The sequence below is a fragment of the Melanostigma gelatinosum genome (assembly GCF_949748355.1).
Source record: "Melanostigma gelatinosum genome assembly, chromosome: 21".
Lineage (NCBI taxonomy): Eukaryota > Metazoa > Chordata > Actinopteri > Perciformes > Zoarcidae > Melanostigma > Melanostigma gelatinosum.
The window spans coordinates 148,607-173,210 of record NC_136654.1 but is presented as its reverse complement, the minus strand read 5'-3'; the positions used below and the strand labels follow the sequence as shown (position 1 = coordinate 173,210).

Genomic DNA, 24,604 nt, shown 5'->3' with positions numbered 1-24,604 from the left:
GATGGGAACCAGCTGTCACTGACTCTGAAACTTCTTCACAGAGATGTTCCTGCTGATAATATTAATAATTATAATCTGTGTGACCTGCTGCAGCCCTATCCCCACCTCGCTCACTAACATCTCTCCGCCATGAGAACCCGGGCCGCCCGGTGCTTCTGTTGCTGCCCCTCGGCTCTGGAACAACCTCCCCCTTCATGTTGGCTCGTCAGCCACCGTACCATCGTTTAACAGCCCATCAGCTCTCACTCTCATTAACACAGTCTTTGATTGTATGACTGTGTATCTATGTATGTGCAGCACTCTGGAGAACCGTTGTTGTATTTTAAAATGTGCCATACAAATACATTTTGATTTGATTGATTGATAATAAGTATATATTAATACAAGTCCATATTGTGTTTCTGGTTGTTATTAGAAGGATTTCTGTACTTCACAAAAGAAAAAGGTTTATTTTAAATTGCAAATGATTAAAACGTAATGCACTGAATTCATTACATAATTGAACCTTTTTTTTACAATTTTATAATGTAATGCAATATTTTTCACATAATGTCATAACTTAAACATAAACTGTTTATGCTGCTTTTATTACATCTAAATTCTTACAATATTACATCTTTTACATGATGACTAACATGTTTTATGGAAACTCAGCTCAAAAGTGAACTGACTTTGGTTTGAAACTCGACTACAAAGTAACAGAAATACACACTGTGTGTGTGTCACTATTAAACAGTGTTTATTCTAATCAGAGCTCAGTTACACTTCACAGTGTGCGCACACACGCACACACACACACACACAGACACACACACACACACAGACACACATTCTGAGCCTCTTTAACACTGAACTACTTCACTTCAATGATCAGTTAGTGTTAAAATACTGCCAAACAAACAGTTAGTGTGTGTGTGTGTGTGTGAGAATGCGTGGATTGAAAGTGTGCGTGTGTGACTCTGTGTGACAGTGTGTGTGTGTAATCAGGCAGTGACAGAACAATGCTTCATTTAGTCTTTATCTTAATTGAACACTCAGTTAATCTGCTGCTTTTCATTACAAACTTCTTTCAATTAACCCCGCCCCCTAATTAACCCCGCCCCCTCACTGCTCCACCATGCTCAGTTCCTCCACCCGCCCTTCATCATGCTCTTCATCTACATGCTCTTCATCTACCTGCTCTTCCTCCACCTGCTCTTCAATAACCTGCTCTTCATCCACATGCTCTTCATCCAAATGCTCTTCATCCACCTGCTCTTCATCCACATGCTCTTCATCCACATGCTCTTCATCCACCTGCTCTTCATCCACCTGCTCTTCATCTACATGCTCTTCATCCACCTGCTCTTCATCCACCTGCTCTTCATCCACATGCTCTTCATCCACCTGCTCTTCATCCACCTGCTCTTCATCCACATGCTCTTCATCTACATGCTCTTCATCCACATGCTCTTCATCCACCTGCTCTTCATCCACATGCTCTTCATCCACCTGCTCTTCATCTACCTGCTCTTCAACAACCTGCTCTTCATCCACTTGCTCTTCATCTACCTGCTCTTCATCCACCTGCTCTTCATCTACCTGCTCTTCATCTACCTGCTCTTCATCCACCTGCTCTTCATCCACCTGCTCTTCATCCACATGCTCTTCATCTACCTCCTCTTCATCCACCTGCTCTTCATCCACATGCTCTTCATCTACCTCCTCTTCATCCACATGCTCTTCATCCACATGCTCTTCATCCACCTGCTCTTCATCCACATGCTCTTCATCCACCTGCTCTTCATCTACCTGCTCTTCAACAACCTGCTCTTCATCCACTTGCTCTTCATCTACCTGCTCTTCATCCACCTGCTCTTCATCTACCTGCTCTTCATCCACTTGCTCTTCATCTACCTGCCCTTCATCCACCTGCTCTTCATCCACCTGCTCTTCATCCACCTGCTCTTCATCCACCTGCTCTTCATCCACCTGCTCTTCATCCACATGCTCTTCATCCACCTCCTCTTCATCCACCTGCTCTTCATCCACATGCTCTTCATCTACATGCTCTTCATCTACATGCTCTTCATCCACCTGCTCTTCATCTACCTGCTCTTCATCTACCTGCTCTTCATCCACCTGCTCTTCATCCACCTGCTCTTCATCCACATGCTCTTCATCCACCTCCTCTTCATCCACCTGCTCTTCATCCACATGCTCTTCATCCACATGCTCTTCATCTACATGCTCTTCATCTACATGCTCTTCATCTACATGCTCTTCATCCACCTGCTCTTCATCTACCTGCTCTTCATCTACCTGCTCTTCATCCACCTGCTCTTCATCCACCTGCTCTTCATCCACCTGCTCTTCATCCACATGCTCTTCATCCACCTCCTCTTCATCCACCTGCTCTTCATCCACATGCTCTTCATCCACATGCTCTTCATCCACATGCTCTTCATCTACATGCTCTTCATCCACCTGCTCTTCATCCACCTCCTCTTCATCCACCTGCTCTTCATCCACCTGCTCTTCATCTACATGCTCTTCATCTACATGCTCTTCATCCACATGGTCTTCATCCACCTGCTCTTCATCTACCTGCTCTTCATCTACCTGCTCTTCATCCACCTGCTCTTCATCCACCTGCTCTTCATCTACCTGCTCTTCATCTACCTGCTCTTCATCCACCTGCTCTTCATCCACCTGCTCTTCATCCACATGCTCTTCATCCACCTCCTCTTCATCCACCTGCTCTTCATCCACATGCTCTTCATCCACATGCTCTTCATCTACATGCTCTTCATCTACATGCTCTTCATCTACATGCTCTTCATCCACCTGCTCTTCATCTACCTGCTCTTCATCTACCTGCTCTTCATCCACCTGCTCTTCATCCACCTGCTCTTCATCCACATGCTCTTCATCCACATGCTCTTCATCCACCTCCTCTTCATCCACCTGCTCTTCATCCACATGCTCTTCATCCACATGCTCTTCATCCACATGCTCTTCATCTACATGCTCTTCATCTACATGCTCTTCATCCACCTGCTCTTCATCCACCTCCTCTTCATCCACCTGCTCTTCATCCACCTGCTCTTCATCTACATGCTCTTCATCTACATGATCTTCATCTACATGCTCTTCATCCACCTGCTCTTCATCCACCTGCTCTTCATCCACCTGCTCTTCATCCACCTGCTCTTCATCTACATGCTCTTCATCCACCTGCTCTTCATCCACCTGCTCTTCATCCACATGCTCTTCATCTACATGCTCTTCATCCACCTGCTCTTCATCCACCTGCTCTTCATCTACCTGCTCTTCATCTACCTGCTCTTCATCCACCTGCACTTCATCTACATGCTCTTCATCCACCTGCTCTTCATCTACATGCTCTTCATCCACATGCTCTTCATCTACATGCTCTTCATCTACATGCTCTTCATCCACCTGCTCTTCATCTACCTCCTCTTCATCCACCTGCTCTTCATCCACCTGCTCTTCATCTACATGCTCTTCATCCACCTGCTCTTCATCTACCTGCTCTTCATCCACCTGCTCTTCATCCACCTGCTCTTCATCCACCTGCTTTTCATCCACCTGCTCTTCATCCACCTGCTCTTCATCCACCTGCTCTTCATCCACCTGCTCTTCATTCACCTGCTCTTCATCTACATGCTCTTCATCCACCTGCCCTTCATCTACATGCTCTTCATCCACATACTCTTCATCCTCATCCCTCTTTTATCTACATTAATTATCTTCTTTCAGAGTTCATCATGATTTACGACTGTTCTTAAACAAACCGGTTGCTATCAGACTATGTGTGTGTGTGTGCTGTCCTACAGCTGCACGCACACATACACACACACAGACACACACACAGACATACACACACACACACACACACTTTCTTCCTGTTCTCTCCCCGTTAAAGGGTTTTTTTGGGGAGTTTTTCCTGTTCTGATGTGAGGGTTCCGGGACAAGAGGATGTCAAACGTGTACATATTGTAAAGCCCTCTGAGGCAAATTTGTAATTTGTGATTTTGGGCGATACAAAAATAAATTGAATTGAATTGAAGTGTGTCACAGCGTGAGAGGAGATTTCTTTACACACACACACACACACACACACACACACACACACACACACACACACACACACACACACACACACAGTGTTTACAGTGACAAATGAAAGCCTTATTATTATTACAAGTGTTTCATTGTTACGCAGCGAGATGACAAGCACCTCTCACACACACACACACACACATTAACAATGGTTACACGGCGATAGAGCTGGAGGTTGGGATGCCATCGCTGAGAGAAACCAATTATTCTGTTAAGCCACGACACACACACGCACGCACGCGCACACACACACACACACACACACACTCCATCTTTAAACCTCAGCAGTGAAAAAATAACCTTAATAACACAAAATCGTGAATAATAACAATAGAGGTAATAATTATTATGAAAATTGTAATAATAATAATTATTATTATTATGACAATTGTATAGTAATAATAATAATAATGATTATTATTATTTTGACAATTATTTGTATTATTATAATTATAAGAACACAAGTGAAACAAATGATCAGCAGACCGGATGTTGGATGAACTCATTATTTTATTTATTAAGTTGATTTTTGTTTCGATTTTTGCAAGAATTATTCAGTGAATTTCACATGATTGTACTGCAAAGTAATTTATAGTATTTTGCTCATTATTGATAAATATTAAACAGATTATTTTCTCATTCTTCTGTAAGTATTATACATTGTTTTGATCAATTTTTGTTTTAATTATTGTGTCATTAGTTGGTGAGCAGTGTTTTCTTTTGACTTATTATTGATACGTATTGTATAGTAAGTTATTCATCAATCTACAATATTTGGATGTTTGATGTCTCTGTGGTTTTCTTTCATACTTATTGTTGTCGGAGGGAGCTTTGATGTGCTCAAATAAAGACTTGATTGTTGATGAGCACATGAAGCAACACACCAACAACATGCAGCCAGTTTTCATTCTCAACGATGGTGACGTCACCTGGACAGGTGGAGAAACTCACCAACCAATCAAATGCTTTGAGCATGGAAGAGAAGCCGACCACAAACGGCTTCATGAACGACTCTGACTTCAACCATTTATGTTTGAACTAGTTTATTATTCATGCTGCGATATAATATTTCTATTAGAAGAGAAACTGAGACTGACTTTTGTTCTAGAGGCCAACATAACGACTAAAACTGCAAAAACAGAAATAAGTTATTTCTTTTCATGAATCTGATAACAGACACATAATCGTGTGTGTGTGTGTGTGTGTGTGTGCCAATCTCCTTTCTTGCCACATGGCTGCACTCGCTGATTACCTGATTTGACTGTTTCAACCTCCCTGTTTGCCAATGGGCTTTACACACACACACACACACACAATGCAAACACACAGGTTTACCTTTTATTCAATAATCTCTGTATGAGTGAGTGTTTGTTGAACTTAATGCTTTTCACTCTGTGTGTGTGTGTGTGTGTGTCGTTAGCTAACAGTAATGAATGTTGTTTTGATCCATTTACATAGAAACAACTTTAAAACAGGGTTGTCTGCTGCGTGATGTCACAGTGAAGGTCTGTGCTTGGTCATCGGTGTAGAAAAGGTCTTCATCAGCAGAAGGAACATATTATGAATAAATATATATATATATATACTATATATTATAACTCTGAACATTTCCAGTTTCCTCTGAAAGAACTGGACCTTTGTCTGTTCACAACCAGAGTCGGTAATAAAGCATCAGACCCGTTCATATAGAAAGCTGAACCAGGTTTCTCAGGTCCTGCGATATGAGCACCGACCCAGAGCGGTCCTCTCTGCACAGCCCGGCCAATCACAGGCTACTGTCAGGATGACTGACAGCAATTTAAACCAATCACATTGTGAGTCCAGGGCAAGCGTTCCAAGCAGCACCTGCAGCAGGAACGTAGACTTAGAGCTCAGCTGGTCTGGGACCTGCTAGCTAACACCAAAGTTAGCTTGTTCTCTACCTGGTTGTACTTTTAGTTGACCCACATGTAACAGATGGGGCTCATCCACTATATATGGACCAGTAGACTCCTGGTCTTCATGGACCTTTTTGTGAACTAAGTGCTGAACATCTGAAACTAGAATCACACAACCCGGATCGTAGCATAGATCCTGGTCTACATGCAGACAGTCCTTTCTGAATCAATAAACCTCGTTCAGACATCAGGATCACGTCCCGTTATTAGAGACGGTCGCTCTGCAGCACACTGAGCACAAGGCATCGTGGGTAATAGAATAAAAACATTCTGGATGAATTATTGAAGACATGGTGGGATGTGGTTTTCATTACGGAGCTAACAGCATGTCAGCCCTCATCAGAGCAGAGCTGCAGAGATCCTCCAGGAATTTACTCAGCACAGATATTGAAATACATCATGACATATGTGTTACTGCCACCAACCAGTTCACTTCTTCTGCACTCTGGTGAAACAAGATCCACCTCATGGACAGAATTATGTGGACAGCTTATCATAAGCTGTAAGCTTCAAATACAACGAGTCCTGAATGTCCTCATCCTCCTAAACACCAAGAATACTCGTGTTCACTCCTGAAGACGCTCATTGTGTATTCACATGAAAAGTTACAGAAATAGTGATGTATATATATAAATATATATTATAGATTTATATATATTCATGTTCATATTATGTTATTGAGATTGTTTTAGGTGTTTGAAGATGTAAACAAATTTGACAACCATGAAAAAACTAGGTTTCTTCTTCTGATTGTCTCATAGACCTTCATATTTAACTAATGACCCTTATCAGGCCCCCGGACCATAGGTTGGGAACCACTGCTCTAAAATATCTTTGTTGCAGCATTAAGATTTCTCTTCATTGACAGAAACACAACCTTACATCTGATCACGCAGAACAATTCTTCCATTTCGGTCCAGAACTGTAGAAGGTCCGAACTGCCATAACGTGTGTTTGTTAAGACTGACACACACACACACACACACACACACACACACACACACACACACACACACACACACACACACACACACACACACACACACACACACACACACACACACACACACACACACAGTAGATGCAGCTGATTGTTATCAGGACTCTGAGCAGCCGACCAGAACACAGACTGATGAAAAACACCAACAATAATCAGTTATTCTGTCTGTGTTTGTATAAAACGATTGTTTTGTGTGTGTGTGTGTGTGTGTGTGGTACCTTGGGCAGTCTCTCTGGGTCTCCGGGGTGACGAGGAATGACCTTCTGTAACCTCTGAAAGCCATAATCTATGGTGGGCTCATTGAGAGCTGAGGAAGAGGAGGGGGAAGAAAGAAACTGATCAGACGTTGTTAAACTATTGAAAAAAAAACATGAAAATCATCTCACTCTGAGTTTCACTCTGAGACATCAGACACTTGGTCTCCAACGAGAAACTGGAACAAAGATGTTTGTGACTTCGAACCTTTTACAACATATTAATATGATAGTGATAGGAGGCTCTGAAGACCTTCAGGAGGTTATACCGGTCCTTTCAAATGTTCCAAAGATCCTAAAGGAGGCTTTAAAGACCTTCAGGAGGTTATACCGGTCCTTTCAAATGTTCCAAAGATCCTAAAGGAGGCTTTAAAGACCTTCAGGAGGTTATACCGGTCCTTTCAAATGTTCCAAAGATCCCAAAGGAGGCTCTAAAGACCTTCAGGAGGTTATACCGGTCCTTTCAAATGTTCCAAAGATCCCAAAGGAGGCTCTAAAGACCTTCAGGAGGTTATACCGGTCCTTTCAAATGTTCCAAAGATCCCAAAGGAGGTTCTAAAGACCTTCAGGAGGTTATACCGGTCCTTTAAAATGTTCCAAAGATCCCAAAGGAGGCTCTAAAGACCTTCAGGGGGTTATACCGGTCCTTTAAAATGTTCCAAAGATCCAAAAGGAGGCTCTAAAGACCTTCAGGAGGTTATACCGGTCCTTTCAAATGTTCCAAAGATCCCAAAGGAGGCTCTAAAGACCTTCAGGAGGTTATACCGGCCCTTTAAAATGTTCCAAAGATCCCAAAGGAGGCTCTAAAGACCTTCAGGAGGTTATACCGGTCCTTTAAAATGTTCCAAAGATCCTAAAGGAGGTTCTGAAAGCCCTTCAGGAGGTTACAGTGGTCCTTTAAAATGTTCTAAAGGTCCTAAAGGAGGTTCTAAAGACCTTCAGGAGGTTACAGTGGTTCTTTAAAATGTTCTAAAGGTCCTAAAGGAGGTTCTAAAGACCTTCAGGAGGTTACAGTGGTCCTTTAAAATGTTCTAAAGGTCCTAAAGGAGGTTCTAAAGACCTTCAGGAGGTTACAGTGGTTCTTTAAAATGTTCTAAAGGTCCTAAAGGAGGTTCTAAAGACCTTCAGGAGGTTACAGTGGTTCTTTAAAATGTTCTAAAGGTCCTAAAGGAGGTTCTAAAGACCTTCGTTACGGTGGTCCTTTAAAATGTTCTGAAGGTCATAAATGAGGCTCTCAAAACCCTTCAGGAGATTATAGTGGTCCATAAAAATGTTCTAACGGTCCTAAAGGAGGTTCTAAAGACCTTCAGGAGGTTATACCGGTCCTTTAAAATGTTCAAAAGGTCCTAAAGGAGGCTCTAAAGACCTTCGGGAGGTTAAAGTGGTTCTTTAAAATGTTCTAACGGTCCTAAAATAGATTCTAAAGCTCTTCAGGAGGTTAAAGTGGTCCTTCAAAGTGTTCTATTGGTCCTAAGTTTAGTTCAGTTGTTAAAACAACACAAACACTGACTGAGTAAATGAAATGATGACTGACATGTAGACCATTGTTAGGGTCCCGTTGCTTATCAACAAAATAAAATCACAACCATTGTTGGAGCAGTTGGAGTCTCTCTGGTTTCTGATTGGTTAGACACAGTTTCCTCTTCAGCCCTCCTCCAATATCATTTACAGCTTAAAGTGGTCGGGAGATGATAAATGTGAGCGTTAGTGAATGCAGCAGAGCACGGCGAGCGTGTGAGTGTGTGTGTATGAGTGTGTGTTAGTGTGTGTGAGTGTGTGTGTGTGTGAGTGTGAGTGTGTGTGTGTGCGTGTTTGTGTGTGTGTGTGTGTGTTAGTGTGTGTGTGTGTTAGTGTGTGTGTGTGTGAGTGTGTGTATGAGTGTGAGAGAGTGTGTGTGTGTGTGTTAGTGTGTTAGTGTGTGTGTGTGTGAGTGTGTGTGTGAGTGTGAGAGAGTGTGTGTGTGTGTTAATGTGTGTTAGTGTGTGTGTGTATGAGTGTGTGTTAGTTTGTGTGAGTGTGAGTGTGTGTGTGTGTGTTAGTGTGTGTGTGTGTGAGTGTGAGTGTGTGTGTGTGTGTTAGTGTGTGTTAGTGTGTGTGTGTGTTTGTGTGTGTGTGTGTGTGTGTGTGTAAAGGGCATGAATCATAATCCTGTCTTGGTTCAGCTGCGTTTAACAAGCTTTAGACTGACTCTCCTATCCAGCAAACAGTGTGTGTGTGTGTGTGTGTGTGTGTGTTCAGTCCTTGAAGGCCCACAGTGCGTAACAAGCAGCAGTTATACGAGTGTGTTAGCTCTCCTGATGTCTGTGTTATCTACAGCTTGCTGTGTGAGTGTGTGTGTGTGTGTGTGTGACCTTGTGTTGTTGACTGTTATCACCTTTGTGTCTGTTTAACCTGCAGTCTGTCCTCTTAACATTCTTTATGGATCAAACCTGAACAAATCTTCACTGCGTCTTTCAAGGATAAATTCGTATATAAATATATGTACACGTGTGTGTAAATTAATCGTTGTTACATTTGTCACAGTGTGTTACATTACATTACAGTAATTTAGCAGATGCTTTTCTCCAAAGCGACTGACAGTAAGTGTGTTCAACATGGTATTCAAGAGAACTACTAGTCACCAGAAGTCTGAAGTGCATCTCCTTTAAACGAGCATCGAAGAGCATAAACCAGAGCAGAACCCAGGTGAAAAATAAATATGCTAAGTATATTTAATTTTAGCATACTTGAGTACACTTGAAGCCCTACTAATCATCAGTATACTTAAAGAGTGCTGTTTTGGAACAACGTATTTTACACTTAATATATTTCAGTTGTGACTAAATAGTAGTTATGCACAATTTGAAGTGTATTTAGTATATTTGTGTGTGCTAAATTGGAACAACTTAATGTAAATAGGTGAAAGCGTGACTTTTGTATACTTTTTATATATTTGCAGAAAGTACAATTCTTTGATCGTATATTTGCAGTGTACTATTGAAAATGTCAGTATATTTTAAGGAATCGTTTGTGTGTTGCCTGTGTAAACGAATCGTTAGTGTGTTAACTGTGTAAACGAATCGTTAGTGTGTTACCTGTGTAAACGAATCGTGAGTGTGTTACCTGTGTAAACGAATCGTGAGTGTGTTAACTGTGTAAACGAATCGTTAGTGTGTTACCTGTGTAAACGAATCGTTAGTGTGTTACCTGTGTAAACGAATCGTTAGTGTGTTACCTGTGTAAATTAATCGTGAGTATGTGACCTGTGTAAACGAATCATTAGTGTGTTGCCTGTGTAAATGAATCGTGAGTATGTTACCTGTGTAAACGAATCGTTAGTGTGTTACCTGTGTAAACGAATCGTTAGTGTGTTACCTGTGTAAACGAATCGTTAGTGTGTTACCTGTGTAAATGAGTCGTTAGTGTGTTACCTGTGTAAATGAGTCGTTCGTGTGTTACCTGTGTAAATGAGTCGTTCGTGTGTTACCTGTGTAAACAAATCGTTAGTGTGTAACCTGTGTAAACGAATCGTGAGTGTGTTACCTGTGTAAACAAATCGTTAGTGTGTTACCTGTGTAAACGAATCGTTAGTGTGTTGCCTGTGTAAACGAATCGTTAGTGTGTTACCTGTGTGAACGAATCGTTAGTGTGTTACCTGTGTGAACAAATCGTTAGTGTGTTGCCTGTGTAAACGAATCGTTAGTGTGTTACCTGTGTAAACGAATCGTTAGTGTGTTGCCTGTGTAAACGAATCGTTAGTGTGTTACCTGTGTGAACAAATCGTTAGTGTGTTGCCTGTGTGAACAAATCGTTAGTGTGTTGCCTGTGTAAACGAATCGTTAGTGTGTTACCTGTGTGAACGAATCGTTAGTGTGTTACCTGTGTGAACAAATCGTTAGTGTGTTGCCTGTGTAAACGAATCGTTAGTGTGTTACCTGTGTAAACGAATCGTCCAGGTGCTCCTTTACAGAACTGTTTGGACTTGTAGGACAGCGTTACCTCGACAACACCGGGGATGTGACGGGGAGGAGTCTGCACCCGGATAGCATGAGGGGTGATCAGCTGGAGGAAGGAGACACAGAGAGAGTGAGACACAGAGACACAGGGATACTTTAGAATCAGGAGTAATGTCATATGTGAACTGCATTTTGTTGTACTAGTACTTGTACAATACTTGTGCAATGACAATAAAGTTGAATCTGAATCTGAATCAGGACCGTCATATATTAGCTAAAGGATGTTGTCTTTATTGATTTTTGGTTATGGATCAGGTGTGTGTGTGAATGAGTGAGTGAGTGAGTGTGTGTGTGTGTTACCTCGCTCCACACCAGCATGGTGCCGAAGACGACCTGTAGGCCGTCAAAGAAGTTGTCTCCGATCAGAATGACGGTCGCTCCGCCTGTCGTCCAGCCCTCACTGGGACTAATGGCTTTAATACAGGGAGTGGCTGCTGGACGGGAGACAGACAGACAGAGAGACAGACAGACAGGGAAAGAGATACAGAGAGAGAGAGAGAGAGAGAGAGAGAGAGACATACAGGTAAACAGAAATGTTAGCATCTTTATGTAAAACATTATATTGTATGTAAAATGTACGTTTATATGTGAAATCTTGTGACCAGCTTGGGAAGCACTTCACACACACACACACACACACACACTCACGACATGATTTAATTGGGTCGTGGCTATTATCCGCTTCAGCTTAGTCTATTCAAACTACCACGCACATACACACACACACACACACACACACACACACACACTCTCAACTGGTAATGACTACTTTCCCTCCTTTCAAGTGCGGCAGCAGATTAATTATAAAGTGAAATGAAAGCAGTGTCTTGTGTGTGTCTGTGTGTCTGTGAGGCTGAGCAGCCAATCTCATCACTGACGACTTAAGATGACATGACAGCACCTGACCTCTGTTCTCCTACACGCTTCCTCTATTACAGACTATTTTATCACAATGACATCAGAGCTGAGGCTGGTACAGGTGAGTCCAGAGTCAGGACAGGTGAGTCCAGAGTCAGGACAGGTGAGTCAAGAGTCAGGACAGGTGAGTCCAGAGTCAGGACAGGTGAGTCCAGAGTCAGCACAGGTGAGTCCAGAGTCAGGACAGGTGAGTCAACAGTCAGGAGGAAGAAGAAGAGGCAATAGAAAATGAAGGAGAGGAAATAGAAGTTTGGAACAAGTCCAGCTGAGTTACATCAGCTTTTTTCATGGGGAATCACCTAAAGTAGCCACCCGCTACGACTAAGCCATTCCTTCAAACGTAAAGCTTTTGATAACTTTTAATCACAATGGTGTTGACATTGTACTGACCAAATTTGAAGTGGATCTGACAAAGTCCCTTGGAGGAGTTTGTTAAAGTATAGCGACTACAAATAGGCCAAAATATATGGAAAAATTACACAAAAATCAAAGACCGGTCGATCTCTGACTTTCCCTGTCGCTCTCCAAAATAAAATTCAAATAAATTCAGAAACACATTGGGCCTCATTCTTGAACATTTTCTGAAGTGTCTTCTGAAATGTTTTCTTACGGACTTCGGAAGAACAACGTCAGAAAAGATCTCCGCCTGAAAATGGGTTCATACAGCCGAAGTGTTCTCAGCTGTGCTCCCCCGAATGAGGATTCTTAAATCGCGTGCACCTGGATTTGCATACTGAAACGCACCGCCGGCTCCTTATAAGGGCATGCAACTGAAGAGACGTGTGCACAATCGACAGACTCCACAGGCAACGCGAAAGCGACTTCAGACTGATTCAAATCATGTCAAAGTGGAAAGTCCTGTCCGGATCTAGTCCTATAGGTTTTTTCTCTGGACATTGTAATCCTAGTTTGACTTGGTTATAGTGAATGCATTGGGTGCCTTTCATTTCAGCCCATCATACAATATTTATCATTCGATAATTAAGATGTACTTGAAATGTGTTTTTTTTAATTTTGGTTATTTATGTTTTTTTTCTCCATTGAATGGTATATTTGACACTGAACTAGTTCATCTTTATCTCAGTGACAGTGTCCAAATGAGTATAAAATATCACTGGTATGTAAAAACTACACGGACAACAAAATAGATGTAAATGTTGATCAACATCTTATTCCCTTCTGCTCATAATAAAACAAGTAAACAAGTCAAACGTTGACACTGTCAGGTCCATTCTCCATCCACTGTGTGCGGTCCCTTTAAGAATTAGGATTTAGGAGTGACGCGGATATGAAAGCTAGTTCATCTGTCTTTCCTTTACAAGCAGGAAAATTATTTCTCTCTCTTTATTTGAGAAAGGTTCATATTTGTGTTGTCAAATTTCACTATGACCCTTAAATTCTGTCTCTTGTGTTATCCTATACTGAATGCAAGCAAAACTACAGAGCAGAATCACACTCTTTCTGATTGAACCAATCTATGAACTGTCTGAAACAATGGATTTTCGCGGCCCCAAATAGGCCCCAAAACAAATTGCCAAGCAAACATGACACGCTCCCCTTGGGGCTAAGCCCCCCCTTTCTTTGAATCCTAGAAACGCTCCTGGTCTGGACAGTCTTTTTCTCTCAACGCCTCAATAGGTAGATCTTGCCTGTCACCAATGCAGAGGTCGGGGATTTTGGGCTTAAAAAGGTTGGTGACCACTGGTTTAGAGCATGGTCCCAAGAGACTTTTTTAAAAAGTTTCTATGGGTTACATGTGCTTACCAAGTTTCATACATGTAGGTGAAAAGCAGCGCTGGGGATGCACTTTTGAAATATTGTAGGGGGCGCTATGGAGGAAATTTAAAATGGGCAAGCCAAAAACCCATATAAAATATGTCTTCCCATGACCAATGATACATGTACAAAGTTCCATGAGTTTTTGAGCTTCCCAAACCACTCAACCATCAGCTTCTTTTTCATGGCGAATCATGCATTGCCACAGCAAGAGCGTTCAACGTAAACTCACAATATTCATGATGATCCATCTTCAATGTCTTAAGGCTTTCCTTACCTGGGGCGTTATCGACTACATTAATATTAGGCCGGCTGGACAAAAAAGGCAATTTTCAGCTAAAACTAACGGGCACAAGGTGTGCCGCTAAAAATCGGGAGACCGCTAGGGAATATATCCTATTTGCCCAAGTTCTACGAGGGAAAGCGGCGCTCCGTTCGGAGCGTAGGCCGCCGAGTTATGATTTTCCAAAGTTTCGGAAGCCCTTTACCGCTTTTGGCCACTAGAGGGCAAAAACCCTGGGACTTTCGGGAAAGAAACTGCCATTTGGTGGGAAGAATGGGAACATTTTGGACAATTCATGGCCAGCTCGGCGGGATCTTGGATTGATACTTTAAACTGCCGTATCTTCTCAACTGTTCGATATCCCGCTTTGAAACATAGAAATCTTGGACCAACGCTTAATTGTACGGAATCAATGTTTTGGGACAAATGTTACCATTTGGTCAGTATCATTGGGCCACATGAGATTCCATAATAATGTAGTCGGAATGACACTTTTTGAGTTGTAAATAAACTGACATTTGACCTGGAAGATCTCCATAACCCTTTGGGCTAGGAGGCTGAAATTTGGACTGTACTATCATATCAAAGTATATCCACTGGTATGAAAATGAAAAGGATTGGACCAACTCCAATTCTTTGAAATCTCAGGCAAAGTAGCACAAGCATTCGATTTTGCTCATTTGGCCAATCCATTTCCATGTTTTCCAGTGAAAGGTGTACTCAAAAAGCATAAATCGTCCTCTTTGGCACATAACCCACCCATTTCCATGTTTTCCAAGGAATTATACCCGAAAGGCAGAGGTCCCCCCCATTCGGCCTTCCTGCACAACATCGCCTCCCGCAGCATTTCTGGCTTTGGTACACTTTTCGACCAAGTGACCCTTTTACTCCTTAAACACCCAATGCAAAGTAGTCCAAACAGCCACAACATTGTTCATCAATTAGGGCCACGTCGCAAATACGGCCCATGCATTTGCGTCATAAGGCTGACGTTCCCTTGACTGATCTGGTTAACTGGCTAGGAGGAGTAAATAAAAGTATAAAATGTGACATTTTCTTTTGCCAGTAGGTGGCGCTATGAGTTAATGAAAATGCTGGCATTGATGTATGCTCAAACTTCAAGTAGAATCATGCATAGATAATGTTTTGCCGATTGAATAATGTACCTTGGAGTTATAACAACTTTATTGTTCATGCCGAATGAGGCAAAATGGCTGCCACGCCACGTCAAGGTTCTTCTATGAAAACTCACGAATTTGATAACTTTTCATCACAAAGGTCTGAAGAGCATCCTGACCAAATTTGAAATTGATCCCATTAATTCTGTAGGAGGAGTTTGTTAAAGTACAAAGGCTGAACACTGCGAAAAGTGACAAAAAAGCACAACATGGCGGGTTTACTGTAGAAGAAGAAGAAGAGAAAGAGGAAGAAGAAATATAGAAATAGAAAAAGAAGTAGAAGTTGAAGTAGAACAAGAACAATAAATAGAAGTAGAAGAAGAAGGCTGAAACTGAAATATAAAAGAGTTCACACCCGAGAGACTCTACTCTGAAGGGAGGGGTGGTATCCATGGTTACTGTCTTTAATTGAGGGGGCAATTAAACAGGCCGCAAAAAGACATACACACGAACACACACACCTTCCTCTCTGGGGAGGGTGATGTGTCTGGTTTTCCTACCCACAATCCATTGGGGTGCATTCTCTTCAAAGAGAGAATTACTCTCCTTTTCCTCATCGTTACTCTCTTCATCTTCTCTGGTTCAGATGTTTTAAAATATGTGACAGCTACGTTTCTCACTGGATGATCACATTAATAAATGGAACCAGAACCAGAACCTGTTAGTCTGTTGTCTGTTAGTAGTACAGGTAGTTCTGACCAATCACAGGCTTTAACTGCAGGTAAAACGTCTGTGTGGAGAAAACAAAAGGCATCGTCTCACCACAGCTTTTAGCTTCTTATTTAATTATTATAGAGACCAGGACCAGGGGTTGAGATGCTAACATATTAGCATATTAGCTGATGTGTCACCATGACCTAAATTAACCTCTGTGGTCCAAAAGGAAGACGAGACGAATACACTAAAAACTCAACATGTTTCATGACGCAGTAGTCTTCTTCACTGTTTATAACACTAACCCAGTGGTCTTCTTCACTGTTAACATTAACCCAGTAGTCTTCTTCACTGTTTTTAACATTAACCCAGTAGTCTTCTTCACTGCTTATAACATTAACCCAGTAGTCCTCTTCACTGTTTATAACATTAACCCAGTCGTCTTCTTCACTGTTTATAACATTAACCCAGTAGTCTTCTTCATTGTTTATAACACTAACCCAGTCGTCTTCTTCACTGTTTATAACATTAACCCAGTAGTCCTCTTCACTGTTTATAACATTAACCCAGTCGTCTTCTTCACTGTTTATAACATTAACCCAGTAGTCCTCTTCACTGTTTATAACATTAACCCAGTAGTCCTCTTCACTGTTTATAACATTAACCCAGTAGTCTTCTTCACTGTTTATAACATTAACCCAGTAGTCTTCTTCATTGTTTATAACACTAACCCAGTCGTCTTCTTCACTGTTTATAACATTAACCCAGTAGTCCTCTTCACTGTTTATAACATTAACCCAGTAGTCTTCTTCACTGCTTATAACATTAACCCAGTCGTCTTCTTCACTGTTTATAACATTAACCCAGTCGTCTTCTTCACTGTTTATAACATTAACCCAGTCGTCTTCTTCACTGTTCATAACATTAACCCAGTGGTCCTCTTCACTGTTTATAACATTAACCCAGTCGTCTTCTTCACTGTTTATAACATTAACCCAGTAGTCTTCTTCACTGCTTATAACATTAACCCAGTAGTCTTCTTCACTGTTTATAACATTAACCCAGTAGTCCTCTTCACTGTTTATAACATTAACCCAGTAGTCCTCTTCACTGTTTATAACATTAACCCAGTCGTCTTCTTCACTGTTTATAACATTAACCCAGTAGTCTTCTTCACTGCTTATAACATTAACCCAGTAGTCTTCTTCACTGTTTATAACATTAACCCAGTAGTCCTCTTCACTGTTTATAACATTAACCCAGTAGTCCTCTTCACTGTTTATAACATTAACCCAGTCGTCTTCTTCACTGTTTATAACATTAACCCAGTAGTCTTCTTCACTGTTTATAACATTAACCCAGTAGTCCTCTTCACTGTTTATAACATTAACCCAGTAGTCCTCTTCACTGTTTATAACATTAACCCAGTCGTCTTCTTCACTGTTTATAACATTAACCCAGTAGTCTTCTTCACTGCTTATAACAGTAACCCAGTAGTCTTCTTCACTGTTTATAACATTAACCCAGTAGTCCTCTTCACTGTTTATAACATTAACCCAGTCGTCTTCTTCACTGTTTATAACATTAACCCAGTAGTCTTCTTCACTGCTTATAACATTAACCCAGTAGTCTTCTTCACTGTTTATAACATTAACCCAGTAGTCCTCTTCACTGTTTATAACATTAACCCAGTGGTCCTCTTCACTGTTTATAACATTAACCCAGTCGTCTTCTTCACTGTTTATAACATTAACCCAGTAGTCTTCTTCACTGCTTATAACATTAACCCAGTAGTCTTCTTCACTGTTTATAACATTAACCCAGTAGTCCTCTTCACTGTTTATAACATTAACCCAGTCGTCTTCTTCACTGTTTATAACATTAACCCAGTAGTCTTCTTCACTGCTTATAACATTAACCCAGTAGTCTTCTTCACTGTTTATAACATTAACCCAGTAGTCCTCTTCACTGTTTATAACATTAACCCAGTAGTCTTCTTCACTGTTTATAACATTAACCCAGTAGTCCTCTTCACTGTTTATAGCATGAACCCAGTAGTCTTCTTCACTGTTTATAACATTAACCCAGTAGTCTTCATCACTGTTTAACAGCTGCTCACCTTCAGACGGGTCCAGTCTCCGGGCTCGGCGGCCATGTTTGGAGTTGTTGTGTACGAACATGTTGTCGGAGACGGCGAGAACGTGTCCATCCACATTGACCGTCGTAGAGACGACCACCTTCAAACAAACACAACTTTATTCATAACCTACAGACAAAACAATTATCCTCCCAGAAACAAACAACACATCTCAAAGATGTTGATCGCATAAATTCTGTAGGAGTTTGTTAAAGTATGAAGGCTGAAAACTGCAAAAAGGGACAAAAAAGCACAACATTGTGGGTTTACTGTAGCACCCCCTAGTGTTTGAATTGAACTAAAACGTTTAAATGCACTTTGATGACTTAGGACCAATAATGATCCAGAGCAAATTTGGTAGCAATCGGACCCAGCGTGTAGGAGGACTTTGCAAAAATGTGTTTTTCACAAAATTCAAAATGGCGGAAAATCCAAGGAGGCGGAGCTTAGGGGTCTGAGAGACTTTTTTGTAGAGCTAGCGGAAATGGACATGTGTGTCGAATTTCAAGTCAATCGGACATACTGGCCGAGGGGAGTCACCGGTCCAACTTGTAGGGGGCGCTAGAGAGCCATTTATTGATACATAAATATGCAACCGATGCCAGATGGCTATGTTTACCAGGCCTGAGAAGTGTGCAAAATATGGTGAGTTTTGGAGTATGGCAAGTCCCCAAAAGCAATAATAACCCTTACAATTTCAATAGGGCCTTCGCTGGCCCGACGTTGTCGGTTCTCGGGCCCTAATAACATCAGAACACATGAATATATGTATGTATAGGTTTAGAGTTATATATGACGACTGTTCTGAGATATTGGCTTCAAATTTATATGTTTGAAATATATTTATATATTAATGTGATTTGAACTTGAATATATATATATATACATATATATGTATATATATATATGTATATATATATATATATGTATATATATATATGTATATATATATATGTATATATATATATATATATATATGTGTGTGATAACAGATTCCCTTTTTTAAACAAGGAATAATGAAAATAAAACAGGTCCCTTGTGACATTCGACCTTTTGTATAAAAGAAGGAACCAAAGAACAAATAAAATATGAAATAATAAAAAAGTTAATGAAGCAACGTTTCAAACATCTAAAATAAATATCTGTAACTAATAACATGATGTGTAAACTGAGCTTTAGCCCTGCCCTCTGTGTGATGTCATCCATCACTCCGCAGCGTTGCCATAGTGAGGTTGTTGCCATTGATCCATGGCGACGGAGCAGAAGGTCGAGTAGAGGTGTCCTCTCCGTCGCCACGGTGACTAACCAGCACATCCTTCACCCTGCTGTCGCCCTGACAACCACCGACAGGTCCGGAGGCTTCCCCTGAATTCACCTGTCTCACCCATCTGATTGGTCTCTCTCTCTCTCTCTCTCTCTCTCTCTCTCTCTCTCTCTGTCGCTGTCTCTCTTTCTCTTGCTGTCTCTCTCTCTGTCTCTCTTTCTCTCGCTGTCTCTCTCTCTCTATCTCTCTGTCTCTCTTGCTGTCTCTCTCTCTGTCTCTCTCTCTCTATCTCTCTGTCTCTCTTTCTCTCTCTGTCTCTGTCTCTGTCTCTCTTTCTCTCTCTCTGTCTCTCTCTCTGTCTCTCTCTCTCTCTCTGTCTCTGTCTCTCTTTCTCTTGCTGTCTCTCTCTCTGTCTGTCTGTCTGTCTCTCTGTCTCTCTTTCTCTCTCTCTCTGTCTTTCTCTCTATCTCTCTGTCTCTCTTGCTGTCTGTCTGTATGTCTGTCTCTCTCTCTCTCTGTCTATGTCTCTCTTTCGCTCTCTCTCTCTCTCTCTCTGTCTCTCTCTCTCTGAGTGGAAGGAGCACGTAGTTGGCGGAGCGTGATTGAGAGCGTTAAAATAGCGATTTTTCGGTCTTTGTCTTCACTGGGTAATGTTGGGTATGACAGTGTAGTGTAGTGTGTAGGGTTCACGGGGTTTGTGTGCACAATTAGGGTCTTTGTTTGTGGGGGTTTGCAGCCGATCAGTCGGCGTGCTAAACGCCACCATGAGCCTGACCGAGTTAACCAGGAAGCACGGGGTGAAGATCCCGCCGCTGTTCGGGTGTTCGGTGGAAGAGATCAGCCTGGCAGTAGGTGAGCTTGTCGGCCACAGCCACGTGAAGTCACAGCGCTGTGGTCGTCTTTTTAGATGGAGTAGAAATTGCGGAAGTGGTGTTGGAGTGCGGGGTCGAGGTGGGTGAACACTTCCTACCCACGTATTCTCTCAGCTCACCGGCAGTAAAAGTCACAGTGTCTAACGTTCCTCCGTTTATCACTAATGAGGCAATAGTAAGAGAGCTGTTCAAACACGGGAAGGTGGTGTCTCCGGTTAGGAGAATGTCTCCTGGTTTTAAGTCTCCGCTGTTAAAGCATGTGGTGTCTCATAGGAGACATGTCCTAATGATCCCGAATGACAGGAGCAGAGTGGTCAACCTCAGCTTCAAGATCACTGTAGACGACTTTGACTACGTCATCTTTGCAAAGACAGATGATTTTAAATGTTACAGCTGTGGGAAAGAAGGACATCAGGTGGAGCACAGGAGGTGAGGGTGGAGGAAACAAGTGTGGCCCAAGAGGTGAGGGTGGTGGAGACGGGTGTGGCCCAGGAGGTGAGGGAAGAGGAGACAAGTGATGTCCAGAAGGTGAGGGGGACAACTGGAGGACAGGTGGAGTCAGGTAGTGAGGTAGATATGGAGGAAGACGACGAGCAACTCAAAGCTCCTCAGCTGAAGAGGAAACAGAGGAAATAGTGGAAACTCACAGGCCAAAAACGTGGCAACGACAGCAAGTTTAGGAGCAGCTGAGTCTGAGCCCAGTCTGGAGAAAGACGCTGCTGCTGAAAGTGAGCTCTCTGAACACGAGGCTGGCAGCTGTAAGAACTCTGAAGGCTACAGTGTGGAGGAGATACAGGAGTATCTGCAGAGAAGCAAGAACGTAAGAGGAGCCAAAGTGGAGGACTACCTCTCTGACAAGGAGAAGCTCTCCAGCTTGGCCAGATCACACATGAGCAGCAAGGACAGAGGAGGTCTCACGAAGCAGGAAGGCTTCAGACTGAAGAAAATTGTTCAGACAATAAGGAAAGAGATGAACAATGATGGAGCCAAGTAACGAGACCGGAGCCCACGGGCTCACACAGGCTGTTTCATGAACCGCTGGTGAACGGAGCCAGGATGGGCATCCAGGACGGCACGACTCAGCAGCATGCTGTGACCCTCTGAGGATTCAGGTCTCAGCAGCATGCTGTGACCCTCTGAGGATTCAGGTCTCAGCAGCATGATGTGACCCTCTGAGGATTCAGGTCTCAGCAGCATGCTGTGACCCTCTGAGGATTCAGGTCTCAGCAGCATGATGTGACCCTCTGAGGATTCAACCGGCAGAGCAGGAGGATCCTGAATTCCTGACTCTACAGATCATTTTCTGCATTCAGCTGAATGAACTCAACGCTCCTTGAAAGTATCATGAAAAGAAGCTATTTTGATTGTTTTTTGTTTTGTTTTGGAGAGTTGCTTCTAATTCATTGCCACGGCAACAATGTTTTGTTTGTTCATATTGTTTTAAGTAAAATAAAGGTTTTCTAAAAATCAAAAAAAATCTCTCTCTCTGTCTCTCTCTGTAGCTCTCTCTCTCTCTCTCTCTCGCTGTCTCTCTCTCTCTCTCTGTCGCTCTCTCTCTCTCTCGCTGTCTCTCTCTGTAGCTCTCTCTCTCTCTCTCGCTGTCTCTCTCTCTCTCTCTCTGTCGCTCTCTCTCTCTCTCGCTGTCTCTCTCTCTGTCTCTCTCTCGCTCTCTCTGTCTCTCTCTGTCTCTCTCTCTGTCTCTCTCTCTCTCTGTCTCTCTCTCTCTCTCTCTGTCTCTCTCTCTCACTGTCTCTCTCTTTGTCTCTCTCTCTGTCTCTCTCTCTCTCTCTCGCTGTCTCTCTCTTTCTCTCTGTCTCTCTCTCTCTCTCTGTCTCTCTCTCGCTCTCTCTGTCTCTCTCTCTCTGTCTCTCTTTCTCTCGCTGTCTCTCTCTCTCTCTGTCTCTCTTTCTCTCGCTGTCTCTCTCTCAGTCTCTCTCTGTGAGTGTATTACTTTGTGCAGAAACTGTGAGACTGTATTATCTCTAGCCATACATATTAATGTCAACCTCCTCCTCTCTGATATTATATATATATATATACACCGACCTTTTTTCTGTTGTAAGTTTCATTGTCGTAACAACACAATTATTTAAATACTCACTGAACTTTATTCTTCAGGTTTGTAATTTGATTTCATAAAAGTTGATTGTTATTTGTTTCTGTTCACAGAAAATAAAAAGTGAGACAGACAGACACACAGACAGTTCCCGTCGACCTCTCATATTATATCTGCAAAGCAATATGCCTCTGGCCACCCCACTGTAATGCATGATGGTACAATAGGTCCTCTAAAGCACGTCCTGCCCTTTGGGGAAATTAATTAATCTTTGTGTGTGTGTGTGTGGGTGTGTGTGTGTGTGTGTGCGCGCGTGCGTGCGTGCGTGCGTGTGTGTGTGTGTGTGTGTGTGTTACCTGGAACCTCCTCATGTCTCGTGGGTTTCCAGCATTCTTCAGACAGTTCTGGTTACACTTTAAGAAGAACTTCAGGAAGAACCTGAACACAAACAGATGTAAAAGATAAAATACTCAGGTGGTGTGACATCATCACAGCAATACTCAGAAGGAAGTATTTATTTTCAAAAACATCAGGAAGAAACAAGTTGCAGTAAAAACTGTATGTCAACAACCGGAAAATTTTAAGTGCTTCATATGAAACATACAAATCAATTCAGAAGGTGCTTAAAAGAACCAGTAGAAGGTAAAACATAAGCTACAAATGCTACAGTAAATTATGAATTGTTATAATCAGAGTGCTCGTAGTTCTATGAGTAGAAGAGACGGAGGTAGAGGTGTGATCAGGTTCATGAGTCCAGTAAACGGAGTTCATCAGGGTTCCATCCTGGATCTCCTTGTTTTCTTGTTTCATAGAAGCAACATGTTAAATGTATTTAAAGTGAGTCAATATGCAGACGATACGATGTTCTACACATGAGAGGAAACGTTCATGTTTCTTGTGTCATATCAGTTAAGATGAACTTAAAACTTAAAATGTGATGTGGTTTGGGAGGGGCATCACGGTGGTTTTCATGATAGCTGGTTGTAAACAGTACACACACACACACACACACAGAAGGACAAAAGAGACAGAAATATTATTCCTCTAATTCATATGAGGAAATTATTGAATTTCTGTTTTTATTCTCACAGAAAACAATCATTCACATTTTCATTCAAACCAAATTCAAATTTCAAACAAAACAGTTAACGTTTGAGTTGAACTCTTTAACCTCTGACCTCTGATGGAAACCACCGAGCATCGGCAGATTATGTTCAGACTCAATTTATCTACACTCTCCTCCTCCTCTTCTCCTCTCTCCTCTCCTCATCATCATCTCCTTTGACTCCTCCTCTCTTGGTGTTTCCTCCCTTGTTTCCTGCCTCCTCTCTTTGTATCTATTTTCTCCTTCTCTGAGTGATCGAGGTCATAAATCTACACGCAGGACAGATTAAGTGTTCAATTTGTTATGTGATAAGCAGGGAAGACCCGACACACACACACACACACACACACACGCACACGCACACACACACCCCATTACTGCTCATATTTACGAGCAGGGAATCAGGATGTGTCGCAGATTCATGTCGAGGAAGAATAGAAGTCACACAGACACTAAAACTGAACACACACCGGCAGTGAAAACACACACACACACACACACACTCACTGACACACTCTGCAGGAGTTAATGTGCTCCATGAGGTAGAAAATGTAGTCGCAGTGTGAGGAGGAATTATACTGACGGTAATGTACTGCCAGACTGTGTGTATGCGTGTGTGTGTGTGTGTGATTTACGTGCTGATGGCAGCGTTGCCTGTTAATCTGATCCGAGTCATTTAAACTGTTCCGCTCCATCTTTACTTAAAGCAGCTGCTGCTTAAAAGAAAACTTCAAGACAAGTAGACATGTCCTCCCTGCAATAGTTTGAAGCCTCACAAACATATCAATACAAGCACACATACACACACATACACACACACATGATCCCATATGACTCGGATGTTAACTATAAAATGAGAAAATTATATCTGTTTAACAAAAACAAGACTAAATTAATATTAATACATTTGAATGTAAATGAGAGCCATCAGAGATTATTAATTCGAGATTATTATTCAGAGATAATTGATCTGAGATAATTAATCCGACATTATTCGATAATTGATGATGACTGTTGATTAGCAGCAGTGAGTTTATGTTTCATGTTGTT

The 24,604-nt window shown here is 42.0% G+C and overlaps 1 protein-coding gene across 1 annotated transcript in view; it reads right to left on the bottom strand.

Moving 5' to 3' along the window:
- The window catches only part of LOC306795379 (transcription factor COE3-like), a gene marked incomplete at both ends in the record, with an annotated part of 46,561 nt that overhangs the window by 5,068 nt on the left and 16,889 nt on the right, over positions 1–24,604 (bottom strand). The window contains 5 exons of the mRNA XM_079293880.1: positions 7,281–7,369; positions 11,231–11,357; positions 11,612–11,745; positions 18,240–18,357; positions 22,806–22,887. Of these exons, the coding sequence (XP_079150006.1) occupies positions 7,281–7,369; positions 11,231–11,357; positions 11,612–11,745; positions 18,240–18,357; positions 22,806–22,887 (550 nt within the window). The remainder of the gene's footprint in view (positions 1–7,280; positions 7,370–11,230; positions 11,358–11,611; positions 11,746–18,239; positions 18,358–22,805; positions 22,888–24,604) is intronic.